This window comes from Medicago sativa, chromosome 3 (assembly GCF_051527215.1).
Source record: "Medicago sativa cultivar Bolivia chromosome 3, Bolivia_mono, whole genome shotgun sequence".
Lineage (NCBI taxonomy): Eukaryota > Viridiplantae > Streptophyta > Magnoliopsida > Fabales > Fabaceae > Medicago > Medicago sativa.
Genome location: NC_140751.1, coordinates 85296462 through 85312525, shown reverse-complemented (window position 1 = coordinate 85312525; position 16064 = coordinate 85296462). Strand labels below are relative to the sequence as shown.

At 30.4% G+C, this 16064-nt stretch overlaps 2 protein-coding genes across 3 annotated transcripts; both read right to left on the bottom strand.

Moving 5' to 3' along the window:
- Positions 1-6640: 6640 nt before the first annotated feature.
- On the bottom strand, positions 6641-7575 carry LOC146941239 (uncharacterized). Its single transcript, XM_085755010.1, has 3 exons — positions 7490-7575; positions 7292-7367; positions 6641-7174 (listed from the first exon to the last, which is right to left on the bottom strand). The coding sequence occupies exons 1-3, from the start codon at positions 7526-7528 to the stop codon at positions 6888-6890; spliced, it is 402 nt and encodes a 133-aa protein (XP_085611136.1). The 5' UTR covers positions 7529-7575; the 3' UTR covers positions 6641-6887.
- A 3604-nt stretch (positions 7576-11179) lies between these two features.
- Positions 11180-15209, bottom strand: LOC146941238 (alcohol dehydrogenase 1). Of its 2 annotated transcripts, XM_085755009.1 has the most exons (11): positions 15081-15209; positions 14174-14271; positions 13880-14016; positions 13576-13622; positions 12870-13195; positions 12388-12470; positions 12226-12301; positions 12074-12135; positions 11860-11955; positions 11609-11770; positions 11180-11497 (listed from the first exon to the last, which is right to left on the bottom strand). In XM_085755009.1, the coding sequence occupies exons 2-11, from the start codon at positions 14208-14210 to the stop codon at positions 11381-11383; spliced, it is 1143 nt and encodes a 380-aa protein (XP_085611135.1). In that variant the 5' UTR covers positions 14211-14271; positions 15081-15209; the 3' UTR covers positions 11180-11380. The 2 variants fall into 2 exon arrangements, with proteins under 2 accessions (XP_085611135.1, XP_085611134.1); XM_085755008.1 differs by lacking the exon at positions 14174-14271.
- Positions 15210-16064: the final 855 nt, after the last annotated feature.

Sequence of the window (16064 nt, the reverse complement as noted above, 5' to 3'; positions counted from 1 at the left end):
TGTATCTTGAATTTTGAAATTTGTCTGTATCAATGTATCAGTTTTATATCGTATCAAGTTTCTAAACTTCATTGTTGTGCGTTGATGTGCACCTTTAGATATAACCGAAACACAATATTTATTTATATCATAATAACAATAATTTGAGAATTATTTTTTGTGCAAATTGATAATAATTATACTGCACTCATTGTGCGTTGATGTGCACCTTTAGATATAACCGAAACACAATATTTATTTATATCATAATAACAATAATTTGAGAATTATTTTTTGTGCAAATTGATAATAATTATACTGCACTCATTTTTCAATAATTATATCTGATTTTCTGTTAAACAATTGTCAATTGCTACTTTGATTTTCCCTTTTTGCTAATTTATCTTGATGGCTTCTCATACTTATATTTGCTATCTTTTATCAGTATCAACACACAACAAAATGTGTAAGTATCTAACCTAAACTATAATAATATGAACAATTACTTTTTCCCAGTACTCTTATGATTGTTCGTTCTTGCTTTTTAAGGTTTAAATGCTGCCACTTTTTGTTTCAATCATATTTATTTTACAAATATTTTAATTCTAAGAGTACATGTATATTGTGTCCAATTGCAACAATAATAATCATGTATCTATCCAAAAATGTAGATTTACTAATGTATCATGCTTAATTCCTCTGATTTGTGAATATCCATGACCTTCATATGTGAGTGATAATACAAAAGCTATTTTAGCCATAATGTCATAAAAGAAGTGGTATGATGGGATAAAGGAAAAGAACTTCAGATGATGGAGTATGGAAAAATTGTAGAGACAATTGAAGGTGGAAAGAAAAATTATCAAGAAAATCATCAAGATGATGAGAGTATGAAATTATCGTGTGTTACTCTATAAAGGAAGAGAACTTGAGATGATGAGAGTATAAAAAAGTGTAGAGACAATTGAAGGTAGAAAGAAAAATTATGAAGAAAATTATCAAGATGACGAGAGTATGAAAATATCCTGTGTTACTGTAGATATAAATACAATGAAAAAATATAACTGTTGCATGAGTGACTTGAGATAAGAGTTTTTTCGGTTTACTTGGGATCCAAGAGTTTTTTTGTTACTATATGTCCGTTGCAGGGATATTCACAACGTTGTTACTATAATTAACCAATAGTGACCGTTGCATGAGTGACTTGGAATCCAAGATTTTTTTTGGGGTTACTTGGGATATGATTGTTGCAGGGATATTCACAACGTTGTTACTATAATTAATCAATAGTGACTGTTGCACAATTTGTTGGCAAAATATTACCTAGTGTTTTTTTGTTTGAAAGGTTCAACATTAATATTGTGTGTTTTTTCTTTAATAAAAGTGGACCAAATAAATCTGGACATTCTTTAAAAAAAAAAATCTAGACAAGTCAACATTAAATTTAGGGGCACTTTTGTTTACACATGCATTAAATAAATCACACCATGATGTGTGTGTAACAAAATACATCGTCTATGCATACAAATTTATCTATATACATACACATCAAATTTACCAGATACTTCAAAATTAATGACACACCTTGCACCAATACGTGTTCAATACGTATCACAATAGTATCTGACGATTACATTTTTATTTAAAAAAAACAATTGTCCGATATGTTTCAGATATATCAAATATCATATTTGTGATTGACTAATTCTCACTTACTTTATTATCAATATTACTTTGATTTATATTTTTGATGTTGTTCACTGTTTGATGTCGATGCATACAAATTTACCTATACACACACATGTGCGTCTGTGAAGTCCAAATACTTCAAAATTAATGATGCACCTTGCACCGATACGTGTTCAATACGCCTCGATACGTACCATGGTAGTATTCGGCGATTACATTTTTATTTAAAAATAAATAAAAAATTGTCCGATATGTTTTAGTTATATCAAATATTATATGTATAATTGACTAATTGTCACTTTCTTTATTATCAATATCACTTTAATTTATATTTTTGTTGTTCACTGTTTATTTTGTCTCGTTTTGAGAATGTTGATGTGTGATTGTCATGTGAATGAAAATTTATTGTTGTTTTATGTCTCTTTCGTCACCATGTAAGAAAATGTTTTTCACTTCTTTTTTTTTTCCTTTTGAGTTTTAGTCCAAAATTTGTATTTGGAGTTTTTATCTGTAGGTTAATTTTTTTAAAAAAAAAATCTCGGCTGTATTGCATCTTGAATTTTAAATTTTTTTTGTATTGACATATCAGGGTTATAGTATCAAGTTTCTAGACTTCATTGGTGTGCGTTGATGCGTGCCTTTGGATATAACTGAAACACTATTTATTTATATCATAATAACATTTGTATAACAATAATCTGCACTAATTTTTCAATAATCATATCGGATTGTTTTATTAAGAAATTGTCAATTGCTACTTTGATTTTTCCTTTTTGCCATTTTATCTTGATGGCTTCTAATACTTATATTTGCTATCTTTTGTCGTATCAACACACAACAAAATGTGTAAGTATCTAACCTAAACTATAATAATATGAACAAGGGTCTTGTTATCTTGTGCCCTTAGGGCACAAGTTAAGGAATCCAAAATTAGAAATTTTTCATAGAAAAGAACAAAAGTTTGACTTTAAAAAGTTGAATAAAGTTGAATGCACAACTTTTAAGAGAATTATTTCCATTTTAAATTCCCTAACATATGCCCTTAGGGCACATGTTAACATTGGCCTATGAACAATTACTTTTTCACCGGTGATCTTATGATTGTTCGTTCTTACTTTTTAAGGTTTAAATGCTACCACTTTTTGTTTCAATCATATTTATTTTACAAATATTTTAATTCTAAAAGTACATGTATATTGTGTCCAATTACAACAATAATAATCATGTATCTATCCAAGAAAGTGAAGAAACATATATTGCTTTCAACTTTACTTTTTGGACAAGAAACATTTTACTTCAACTTTAATTTTTGGACAAGAAACATATATATTCCAATACCACTTTGGTTTTGTGAATTACCGCTGTCGTTGTTGTTTTATTTCCAAGCGGCGCCTTTGGGCTTTGACTTTACCACCAAGCCATCTTGCTATACCTGGTTGGTTGGTTATTTTCGACTGTCACAACTCTATTTGAATATATCACACACTTAAAAAAAAAATTAAATGAGAAAAAAATTAAAAATAATATATATTTTAAAAATATTTGTAATATTTGTAAACCATACCAGATTTCCTCATTCTTTTTTCTTTTTAGTTTTTTTACAAAATTCTTATATTATATACTCCTTTTTCTATATTTTTATTGTTTTATTGGGAAAAAAAGTTTTATTTTGTTTTAAAAATAATAAGTATTTTAGAAATAAGACTAATAATTTAACAATATCTTTTAATTATGTCATTGATATTTTTTCCTAATGGGGAATTATGGACCTAACCAACGAGACATGAATTTTTTTTTTGAATAATCGAGACATGAATTTTCGCTGGAGCCTGGCATAACAAGAATATGAAAATAGACTAGAGAAAAATTAAAACAATATATCAAATTATATAATACAAAGAATTATAATATGTGATTCAACTTTTAACCTTGAGAATCCACCTTTGCGTTGGTTCGGAAGTATTGATTTAAAACTTTTTTTTTAGGGCATTGATTTAAAACTTTAAAGTGTTTTATGTTAAAGATAAAATTTTAAAGTGTATTCCTCTTAAAATCTTAAGTTTAATTTTTTCAATACAAATTTTGGTAGATTAATTTAATTTATTAAAAAAAATTACTTTCAAACGTTGAAAAGGGAAGCATACCATCGAAAACAATGGAGTTGACCCTAAACAAGGGAAAAAACAGAATTAAAAACCAGCATACCGATATTTACTAACTAAAATTAAACCCTATAAAGAATTAGTCTATCCGTTTCAAAATGAGTGTCGTTTTAGACAAAAAAAATTGTTCTAAAATGAATGTCACTTTTAGTTTCCAATGTAATAATAACTTCTTTTTTTCAATTGTACCTTTCAATTAATAGTATATACACTACTTCCAAAGTATTTTTTTTATGTAAAACTAATCAATAGTTGATTAGGGTAATTTGGTAGAATAACATCTCTTCTTTTTAATTAATACATTTCTTAATATGTTTGTAAAAACTTTAAATGACATTCATTTTGAAACGGAAGGAATATAAACTAAGCACCCCATTGTGCTAGGTAATCTCAATTTTTTGTTTGACGTGTTTTTCCAGCATTTTTTCTGTGATTTTTTTTAAATGATATTTGAACAACTATATCAATATCTACTTTTATTTGTAAAGTTATGGTTGTCAAATAAATAGTTGTTCAAATAACACACCACTTTCTTTTATGGGTCATGTTAACCAGTGCCCCGGGGCACTGGTTAAGGAAGCTAAAAGAAGAAATTATAAATAAAAAAAGACACTTTTTAGACTTTTAATGCATTGATTACACAACTATCAATGCAAATATTACTATATTTGCTTCCTTAACCAGTGCACAGGGGGCACTGGTTAACATTTCCCTTCTTTTATTAATTGAACAAAGCCCAAAATTGCAAGTCTGGATGATCGAACTTGTATAATTGTTCACGAAAATTGCTCTTCCCCCAACAAAAAAAGTTCACTCTCATACAAACTAACCAAAATACCGCTCACGTGAGTTAACTCACGTTGGGGTTATAACCTACATGAGTTAACTACGTGACTTAAATCACATGGAATGTACCAATGTAGCGAAAGTGACTTAAGTCATGTTGAATTTAACACCTACGTGACTTAAATCATGTGAAGAATATTTTCGGAAGTTCAGTTGAAGTGAGCAATTTATGTTGTGAGAAGAGCAATTTTCATTGTTCACCGTCGATAATTCCTCTACCATTAAACCAAGTTGATGAACATGGATCAGTCACGCAAATAATATATATAATATACTAGAAGAGCAAACTCTCTATATGAATTTGATTTAACTACGTTGTATGTCCCTAAACAATTTGGAAGGTTTCTGAACTAAAAAAATCAAAGAAATTGTCAAGAATATTAGATAGACATGACACCAAAACTCATATCCGCGGATACCCGCTCGAACCAAACTCAATTTAACGGGTTTTCTCTACTTTGACTGAGTTTGGGTTTTCTCCGATTCCAAAACACGGGTATATATGGGACGGGTAAGGGGATATAGGTACTCATCCCGAACTCATACCCAAACCCGTCCCAAATGTATAAAATCAATTTATTAGCCATTTTATATAAATAGAAACTCAAACCCTAAGTCATTTCACTCACACAGTCGGAGTCTCGGTCTTTCAGTTGACACTCACTTATCATAGTTCACTCTTTTCTCCTTCCATATCGCACACTCTCGGCCTCTCTCTTCTCCATCACTATAGCCATCGATCCCCATCATCTCTTTGTTGGATAATGCATTACAACATTGTGCTCGGGGCTGAAAAATACTTTTACTTTTATTAAAAAAAATATATCCACTACGGGGATGGAGATGGGGCGAGGATACCTGACCCTGTTGGGGACGGAGATGAGATTCTATTTCTCATCCCCACTGAATATGGGTAGGGTAACGGGTAAGTATGTGGGAGTAGGGTCTGGAGACAGGGAAGGTAAAACCCGTTCCCACCCCGCTCCATTACCATGCCTAAATATCACTACATTAGGCCATCCACAATGGTATGTGTTTCATCTATTTAGCATCATATTAAATAGACAAACTCTTTGTGAAGTATAATATTTGGGTGTCTATGGAGAAGGGTGGCTATGGAAGCACCCTCTCTCTCTTCACTTTTTGTTGACCTCATTTAATAAATCATAATGAAATAAATAAAATTTTGTCGAAATGTAAAGATATAGAATTATATGTGGGACCTATTTAATAAAAAAATTTATGGTGCTCGGTTGGAGAAAATTGTGGCTTATTAAAAATGAGTGATGTGAACAAAATGATCCGATTTAAACACTTAAAGTGGTGTGCGCTGTTGTAGATGGTCTTAGAATATGAATTGGTTTAACTACACAGTCAACTCGTCATATTTTTTTTCCTCTGATAACTGCTGTATTGATTTGAAAATTTATGTGTTAATAGATCAAACAAATGGTTAAGAATATGATAATCAGGTTTTTTAATCAAACCATATATTTCTTCCTCTTCCTACGTAAAAAAACGTACATATATAGTTTGATTATCTCAATAAAAATACGATTTTTTGTCTCCGTGAATTTAGTTCAGTACAAGAACATTGCATAATATATTAAAGGGTCGGGGGTTCAAACTCCGAACAACCCAGTGGGTTCAAAGTTATTCACATTACCTGGCAAAAAACAATTTATTTATCTACCAAAAAAATGATTTATTCTTTAATTAACCTTTCCAATTAATGATTGCTAAAAAATCATACCTTTTTTCATTAAAAAAAAATATTCCTTTTTAGGGGATATTATTATTAGTTTCTAGTATAAACTATAAAGTTTAGTTTAGAGTACCCAAAAAAAATTGTAGTAAACTGTAAACAACGGCAAGAAAATCAATTTTGATTCGCATGATCAAAGGTAATAAATAAATAAATCTGATATTTCAAAAATAAAAACATAAATAAATTTGCTGCAACGTTCAAAACAAAATAACGAGTATCACATTAAACTTCATAATAATGAACCATAAATATCGGTCCACAATCATAGCAGTAACCTTGCAAAAAAAGGGATCTCATGTGATCATATACTAGGACAAAGCATTAGGTCATAATCAATTTTATATGACCTAATACCAATACAAAGGACTTAACAAAAAACACAAAACACCAACAGTGATACTAATACTATACTGTTGGAGTGGTGCTAGATAGATCCATCTGTTTTACATATAATAATTGCTAAATGGAGGATAACCATGTGTCTGATGAGGAGCAAAATAGGGATCATAACTTTGATAGTAGGACCCTGGAGGAGGGGGATAGTATCCACTGGGATATGTTGTAGGGTATGCAGACATATTGTTCCCATAGGAATATTGTTCTCCAGTCCGAACCCAACAAAGTTCTACTTTCTTTTGATGTTTTGCAATCCTATTCAATATTTTTCGTGGATTTGCCTTTCCTGAGATGTATATCATTCCTTCATTTGTATCAAAATTGTAGTTTACACCTAAAATCAATAAACATCATATAGTATAGTTAGATATTTCATCATTTATTTAATTTAAGAAAAAGAAAAAAATAGATTTAAAATTAAAACTTGGAGGATGAGACACAAAACACATACCTTTGATTTTCTCCAATATTTTGGTAGTAGTTTCCGACCATTTTTTAGTATTGGTGTCGACTTTCAAAGCACAAGTCTACCACGAAAAAAAAAAACAATGAAAAGTTATTTTTTTTTAAAAACCATGAAAAGTACATGCATGTATATTCAAAGGAAATAAGAGAAAAGATGCTAATAATATAGAGGATAGGCACAAACCATGTGTGATTTGATTCCTTCCTGCTTGCTGAAAAACATTGTGATTGTGATTTCAAAAGATAAAGATCGATAGCAACAAACTGAAGTGATGAATTTACAAATGAAATTGAAATGAGGTATGACACTGATGGCATTTTATAGAAATATATGATAACCGACTCTAAGTTTATTTTTAGCAGTAAAATATTTGGGTGTAATTAATGAAAATGAAATAATAATTGCAAATGATCAATTTGAGTAAATCAAGCTTAATTTTTAGCCCTAATATTTCGCTGTCAAAATTACTTCTCCACGTCTCTCTAAACCTTGGAGTGCAAGTCCTCAGCCCAAACAGCCGTTTAGGCCTAAACTATATCAACAAAACAGTATCAACCAAAGGAGTAAAATAACATAAAACTTTACTCCTTTAACAATTTTTAATAATTTAAAAAAATGTAGCTAATGTTATAAAGAAAGAGTGGTTGTGAGTATTTTATAAAAATGTTCTTCGTTAATGGTGTGAAAAATATGAATTAAAAATATTGAAAAAATCTAAAGTAATAAATAGTAAATGACATAATAGAATAATAAACATTAACGATTTCTTAATATTGTAAAATGACGTATAACTTGAAACAATAACTTTTTTTTAAAATGACATAAAATTTAGGACGGATGGAGAAATTCATTTTTTACACACCCCACAAACAATGGAAAGCTGAGGGTGATATGGGATTAACATTTTTTTTTTTTGACAAACGGGATTAACATAATTGTCATTTGAATTGAAGCTATGTACATTTTTTCAAAAAATAAATAAAATATGGTTTTTAGGATAATAAAAATAGTGTGAAATAAATAAAATATGGTTTTTACGATAATAAAAACAGTGTGAAATCATGTGAAAAAAATAAATAAATAAATAAATAAATATGTCGATTCTTGTAAGTAAAATAATGTGTATGTTTTTATGAGTATAACTCAATTGATAAAGACATTGAATTATAATATCCTTTTTTTTTGAGGGAGAATTATAATAATATCCTATGATCAGGGTTTAAATTCTAATAACTAAGCTTCTTGCAAAAAAAATGTGTATAATTTAAAATATTAATACTAATTATAGCGGTTTAAAATAGTAACAGTATAAGTGATAATAAAAACAGTAGTAATATCCTTCAAAAATAAAAACAGTAGTAATGGTCGAATATTTTGTTTACAAAAGTAGTAATAGTAGAATAGTTAAGTGAACCATTTAATTTCCTTAAAGTGAACCATTTAATTAAGGGAAAATTACATTTACCTCCCCTGAGGTTTATCTAAATGTAACATACACCCCCTCTAGTTTTAAAATAGACATTGACCTCCCTTGAGTTTTCATCAAATGAACAAAAACAACCCTTCCCTATTAACACTATTTGTTTTTTGACAGACGGTTAACACTGTTTGTTTCTCCCTTTCTCCGTTGAATTAAAAACAGAGAGTATACAGCTTGATTACAAGAATGACAAGCACAAACCAAAAATCAATATCCCTTCGACAATGCCCCGGGGCACTAGTTAACATTTCCATATATATATATATATATATATATATATATATAGTGCTTGATTCTAAGGGAGAACAAGTTTCTAAGTAAAGCTGGTTGGAGAAAAGGAAAACGCAAAATATCAAGCTACCAACGCGAATGTTTTCTTTTTCTTTTTCTGCAGTATAAAATTAACGGACGTTTGTAGAGTTAAACAGTGGGGGAGGTTGGTGATTTTAAAGAAAATAGAGGGGATGTAACTTACATTTAGATAAACCTCAGGGGAGGTTAGTGTAATTTCCCCTTTAATTAATTGATTATTATCAGAAAAATTTAATAAATATTGTCTTTATATTTTAAAGTGATAAATAATTTACAACAAATTAATATTGTCAAAAATAATAATTTCAAACAAGTATGTTTCAAATGTTACTTACAAGTAAATGTTATATTTTTTGGTGGGAGTTATCATGATGTTGGTACAAAATTTTCACCGCCGTTTAAAAGTGATTAATTTAAGTCGAAGAATATGTGTGCCATGCAAGATAAGTTCTCCGCTCCCAACCGATTTTTTTTCTCATACGTTCACACAGGAATTAAATCTCTGACCATATGTTTAAATGACACAAATCTCTTACACTTCGACTAACCGATTGTTAGTATATGTAAATGTTATATATCCCCTAAAGAAAGTAAATGCTATATATGATTCGATAGGCCATTTAGACAAGCAGCTCCGGTGCTTATTGTTTTATTTTGTAAAAAAAAAAATTAATTAATTAATTAAATAAATAAAAATATTAGAAATAATTTTGTTCATTATGAAACTTTTTTTTTTTTACAAAGGTCATTATGAAACTTTGTTTTCCTTCGATACATGTATTGACATACTTCATTCACTTCTTATTATAAGAAATTAGGAGAAAAAAGCAAATGTTTTTAACATTTACCATATATATCCCCTAAAAAAGTAAATGGTATTTGCAAGAATTTGCTATTTTAGAGAAGCTTTTGCCTATTTACTAATTGTGCGACTTTCATACCCCTTTTTGATTTACTAGCCCCCAATCAAATGTGAATACGCTAATGTGACAAATTTTTAACATGTGTTCTATTGTAATTAGCCAAAATGAAAATGCATAAATTAATTAAAGAAACAACAAATCTCATCTTCTTCTCCTCCTTTCCTCACCTTCATCATGCATCCAAACCAAGGCAAAATTACATTACATTACAGTCCAAAAATAACCCTACAAATAATTTGGTGGTTCTGCTTCCTCATAATGAGGAAGAAGGAGCATTTAGTTCCATAATTATGCTTAGTAAGTGGAATCACATACAATGAAAATGATGGCAATATCTTCCGTATGAATAGACAAGGTTGATAATTAAAGTGTGAATTCAAGTGATTGAAACTTACTTTATGGAATTGAATAGAAATAGAATGAATAAGATAAGAGATGGTGTGTGCATGTGGTGGATGTAGAATAAAGGGTTTTGTTAACCCGTACACTTTTAATCATTTTAAAATAAGCAATTATTTTTTAAAAAGTTAAATATTTTAATTTCCAATGCAATTAATACACACATTTTTATAAATATTTATCACTTATGCTCTTTAACTAGTGATCCTGTGACAATGGTTAACATTTCCCATTAAAAAAATGGATTTCCCATAAAAAAAATGGGTTTTTTGGATTTTTTTTTTTAGATTGTCAATATTTCAATACACTCTATGCGGTCCTTATTGTAAAAAGAAAAACCAAAAAACAAAAGCAATCTTTAATAGCTGTAATTTTTTACATATTTTTACAAATATACCGTTATAGTAAGTTGTGAACCATTAAACACATCCACTAATATTACAAAGACAGCCATTAAATAAGGGGTAGAAGTTTCTGAGTTTTGCTAAGTTGGCAGGGACATGCATTATTATATGCAGGGACCGGAGTTCGAACCCCGGACACCCCATCTATTCACCTTAAAAAAATGTGAATTTTAATCACTAGGCTACTTGAAGGAAAAAAAAATAAGGGGTAGAAAAACCATTTAAACAATAACGACAAGTTGTGACATTTTCTTATGTTAAAGACAGAAGGGAGTAAATATGAACAAAATCCTCTATCTTTTTATTTTAGGATAAAAAATATCAATTAAAAAACTACAAGAATAGCAGCAAGAAATTAACAAAACAAACATTATATTCATCATATACTAGGAACCAAGTGTCACCCTCTCTCCAATCAAACTTCACAAAGAGTCACAAATTCAATAATCAGAAATGGAACAAATCAATTTCATTATTTATTTTTTCAACCACCAGATTGAGAACAAGAACATAGTCCCCTAGTAGAGACTACTTCAACAGTGTTCTAGCTAGAGTTTTACTCCTCCATTCGGATGATGCATCTGATGGACTCTCCTTTCAGCATGTAATCAAAAGCTTTGTTAATCTCTGAAAATGGAATTGAGTGAGTGATGAATTTCTCAAGTTCCAGCTCCTGCAGTATCAAATTATCAACAAATTAGCATCAACATAAATAATATCAATCTACATTTGTGATCACTCACTTCTACTAAAAGTTTGCACAATTCAATATAAATAAACTTACCCCTTTCATGTACTTCTCTACAACATTAGGAAGATCAGTGCGGGGTTTGTAGTTACCATAAAAGGTACCCTTAAGAGTCCTTTCATTCAACAAATTCATAGGGTGAGTTTTGAATGCATCATCTTTGTTTGGAACTCCAACAAGTACAGCAACACCCCAACCCTAAGAAAAACAAATCAAGGCTTTAGCCTCAGTAAGCTTTATAATTTCTTTCGCAACAAGTAAGAACAAATGAATTTTGTTTTGCATACATCGTGGACACATTCGAAAGCTGAGATCATGGCCTGGATGCTCCCAGTACATTCAACAGCACGATCCACACCTCCATTTGTCATTTCAGCAATTACCTTACACACAAAATGACACAGCATGTTTAATGCATAGCATCAAATTTGAATTTCAATATTCAATTAACAAAGTTTAGAGAGAATATAAATGTAAACACTAATTTTTTGTTGAACTAACCTGTTGTACGGGTTTGTCATGATCTTTTGGGTTCACAAACTCATTTACCCCAAACTTCTTAGCTGAGACCAAGAATATTTCAAAAATTAAGTCATATAACTTAGGTTGACCTCAATCTTAAATCATTTGATGGAATAAGAAAAGCATTGTACCTAATTCAAATCGGCTAGAAACTAAATCGACTCCAATGATTCTTGATGCACCAGATATCCTTGCTCCTTCAGCAGCCTGAAATTTGTATTATTGAATCTTTTTAGTTTCTATATATGATAACAGTAACACAAACACACACTCATGGTATAAAAGTAACATACCGCAAGGCCAACAGCTCCAAGTCCAAAGATAGCAACAGATGAACCGGGTTTCGGCTTAGCAACATTGATGGTAGCACCAAGACCTACAACCATGAATGCAAATTGAATTAGGAAATCATATACTCAACCTAGGTATATATTAATATCTCAATGCAAGGATATATTATACACTACTTGGATAAACAGCTTAATTAATAAGAGTTTACAGTATAAGCCCTTATCATTTAAGTACTTACGCATAAGCTATTTACATAATGAAATATAAAAATAAAGTCATCGTTTTCATATATAAGCTATAAATTGTTTTCATAAACTATCCTAGAGAGATTATAAAAATAAGTTTAAAACAACTTATGGTCATGTCATAAGTTTAAAACAACTTATGGTCATGTCATAAGTTGTTTTCATAAGCTCTCTCAAAGTCTAACATATGCTTATTTCAATAGATAAGCTTAAATAAGTCAACCCAAACCAGCTCATACCTGTGCATATTCCACAGCTGAGAATACAAACTTTGTCAAGTGGTGCATCAGGGTTGATCTTTGCAACACATCCAGCATGAACAACAGTATATTCACTGAATGTCGATGTGCCGACGAAATGATGAATGGGCTGTCCCTTAATAGTGAATCTTGACTGATTGTCATTGATCATAACGCCCCTGTCCGTGTTGATCCTAAGAAGATCACACATGTTGCTCTCCTCTGACTTACAATGTGGACAGTCCCCACACTCCCCTGTGAATACAGGCAGGGCATGATCCCCTGGTTTTAGATGTGTCACACCCTCGCCTACGCTCTCCACAATCCTGATCAACATCATGCCAACATTATGAATAAAATTCATTCATATTACATTAGATAATCAAAAGATTTCATCAAAAAACAGTCTTTGTCAAAACCATATAGTAAATTAAGAAAAATGTAGTGTATATTAAAATATCAGCTTCAGTCTGATTGATTCTAAAAAGTTTCATGCAGTCAACAAATTACAATAAATCAATCATATCTGTGGTTTTCAAAGAAGTTAAAAAATTAATGATCTTGCAATTATAATTGATTGACATTGTAAAAAAATTACATTAGCAAAGTATATGAATTGAATCCTTTACAAGGAACCCCTCAAAAAACAAGAATTAAATATTTAAGATATGTAGTTCAACTTTTAGTATTGAGAAGAGAAACATACCCTCCAGCTTCATGACCAAAAATACGAGGAAACAATGGAGTTTGACCCTGAAACAGAAGGAAAGAATAAAACAATTACTTGAGCTATTGCGATGCATAACATAACACTGAAACACCCAGATTAAAAAAGACTCCAATCACCAGCTTAATTTCCTTTAATCTAAAATTAAACTCAGAAGAATTTTATGTTATGCAAAAGAAACTAAACACCCCCTTTTCATATACAATCAAATCAAACTAAAATCATAAGAGTGAAGCTTAATGTCTAAATTTATAAAACTGCATGTATAGTATTTATAATATACCTTAGCTTCCCAGAAGTAAACATCAGTATGACAAAGGGAGGTGAAGAGTATCTTGAGACGGACTTCACCGGCTTGTGGTGGCGCCACCTCCACTTCCTCCATCACCAGCGGCTTCCCCGCCTCCCATGCAACCGCAGCTGCAGATATAAAATGATCGGAATAGTACGCAAAAAAAAAAAAAAACTATTCTTAATAAAGAAAGAAACACAATCCAAATGGACCCTTAGATCCATAAAAAGCAAAACACAATTTGTACAACATGTTTGTAACAAAGAGAAAAAGAGGACATGGTACCTCTGCACTTGATGACCTGACCAACAGTGTTCGACATAGTTAATTAACAAAAGATGATTATGAGTGAGTTGAGTGGGGAACCAACTACTGTCAGTGACCTTCATTTATAGTAGTGAAAAAACCGAGTGATTTTCTAAACATAGTAATTAATTTTTGGACAAGACACATTTTATAACTTTAATTTTTGGACAAGAAACATTTTACAACTTAATTTTTGGACAAGAAATATTTTACCACTTGTTCAAAAAAAAAGAAATATTTTACCATTTTACCAGCTGCGCCTTTGGGATTTGACTTTACCACCAAGCCACAAATTATACCACCTGGTTCTCCTTTTCGTTTCTAGAATATTCTTATGCCCTCTTCCTTTATAAATTTTGGGTCTTGTTAACGAGTGTCTCCGGGACACTCTTTAAGCATACTAAAATAAGCAATTATCATTTTAAAAAGTCAAATATTTCAATTTCCAATGCAATAATTACATGTATTTTCATAAATACTTGCTACTTATGTTCCTTAAAGAGTGCCCCGGGGACACTCGTTAACATTTCCCCGTAAATTTTGATTGTTTTTATTGGTCTGTTAATTGAACCAATTGTATACTACTCCAAATATGTGTCACTTTTGCATTTTCTTTCTTTGTTTTAAAATTGCTGTCACTTTAAAATAACCAGGCAACATTTATTGTTTTCTTTTGCACTAATAGTACATTTAATAAAGATATTTTAGAAATGATGTTAATTTTACCATTAAAGTCAATTCAACTAATCATTTTCTTAATAATCGTCTTTAAATCAAATGGCACACTTAATCTGAGACGGAACGAGTATCGTATACTATATATAATTATAATTACAATTTTCTAGTTACAAATTGAAATTTGATCCAATAAATCCAGTGATCATACCTTTGCATTTGATGACTTGACCAGCTGTACTCGACATGACTTAAGGAAATCAACAGATGAAGATTGCAAGAAACAATTCAGAATTGTTTAGAAAGTTCTGTATTTTATTGTTCATCAAACAAATTGTGTGTCCTTGTTGTTGTGGGAGTTTATTTATTTATAGTGTGATAAAAACAAACCAATGATATTCAAAATCTACTATAGAGAGAAAAAACCATTTGTTGTTTTGTACAAAACATACTGCCACGCTAGCGTTGCCGGTTTTTAAGCTTCCTTTAATTCTAAGGACATTGTATTTTCTTTGTAAGAATCTTAATCACGGGACATAGATTAAGTGGTTAAGTGGTTTTGATAAAACTAATGACCTTCCACGAAAACGATGTGCCACGAAACGACACGACTGGAAGCAGGACCACTACAGGTGCTACCTTTTTCCTTTTCAATGCACTTTGTTAACTTTTTCTTTGATAACATGCAATATTAATCATTAAATATAGTTTAATTTCAGTAAATTATACATTCGTCTCTTGAAATTGTAAGGGTGAACATCTACATCTTTGAAATTTGTAAATAGGCAAAAAAAAAATCTTGATCATGAATGACGTTAGATAATTTGGTCATTATGTTAATTTGTAAGGACTAATTTGTGAGCAAGTGCTATAATTTAATGATACAATTTAGTGATTAATTTGTTAGTAAGTTCATTCTTGACAGTGAATTATATAAAAATTAGCATATGGGCCAAATTGCTCGATATAATTAAATTTAGGTTTTTTTAATTTTAATCAATTTATTACAATTTTCAAGGGTACCAATATTTTACTGCATTTTAATCTGTAGCACTCGGTTTGTTGTTTCAGCAGTTGGTGTGTTTCAGTTGGTGTGTTTTTTGGCCTGTTCATAGCTGAGGCAGGGGTTTGCTTGGTGCTAGCAAGTATACTTCAGCCTCATCTCGTGATGCCTTGCTTGTATTGGGATTTTCTG

Excerpts from the sequence above, each read along its gene's own strand:
- LOC146941239 (XM_085755010.1), bottom strand. The coding sequence starts at position 7,528 with ATGTTTTTCAGCAAGCAGGAAGGAATCAAATCACACATG. Across the intron at positions 7,368-7,489 it reads AAGGAATCAAATCACACATG|ACTTGTGCTTTGAAAGTCGA; the intron begins GTTTGTGCCTAT and ends TTTTCGTGGTAG. Across the intron at positions 7,175-7,291 it reads AATATTGGAGAAAATCAAAG|GTGTAAACTACAATTTTGAT; the intron begins GTATGTGTTTTG and ends TATTGATTTTAG.
- LOC146941238 (XM_085755009.1), bottom strand. The coding sequence starts at position 14,210 with ATGTCGAACACTGTTGGTCAGGTCATCAAGTGCAGAG. Across the intron at positions 13,196-13,575 it reads TTTGGTCATGAAGCTGGAGG|GATTGTGGAGAGCGTAGGCG; the intron begins GTATGTTTCTCT and ends GATGTTGATCAG. Across the intron at positions 11,498-11,608 it reads TAGAGAAGTACATGAAAGGG|GAGCTGGAACTTGAGAAATT; the intron begins GTAAGTTTATTT and ends TTGATACTGCAG.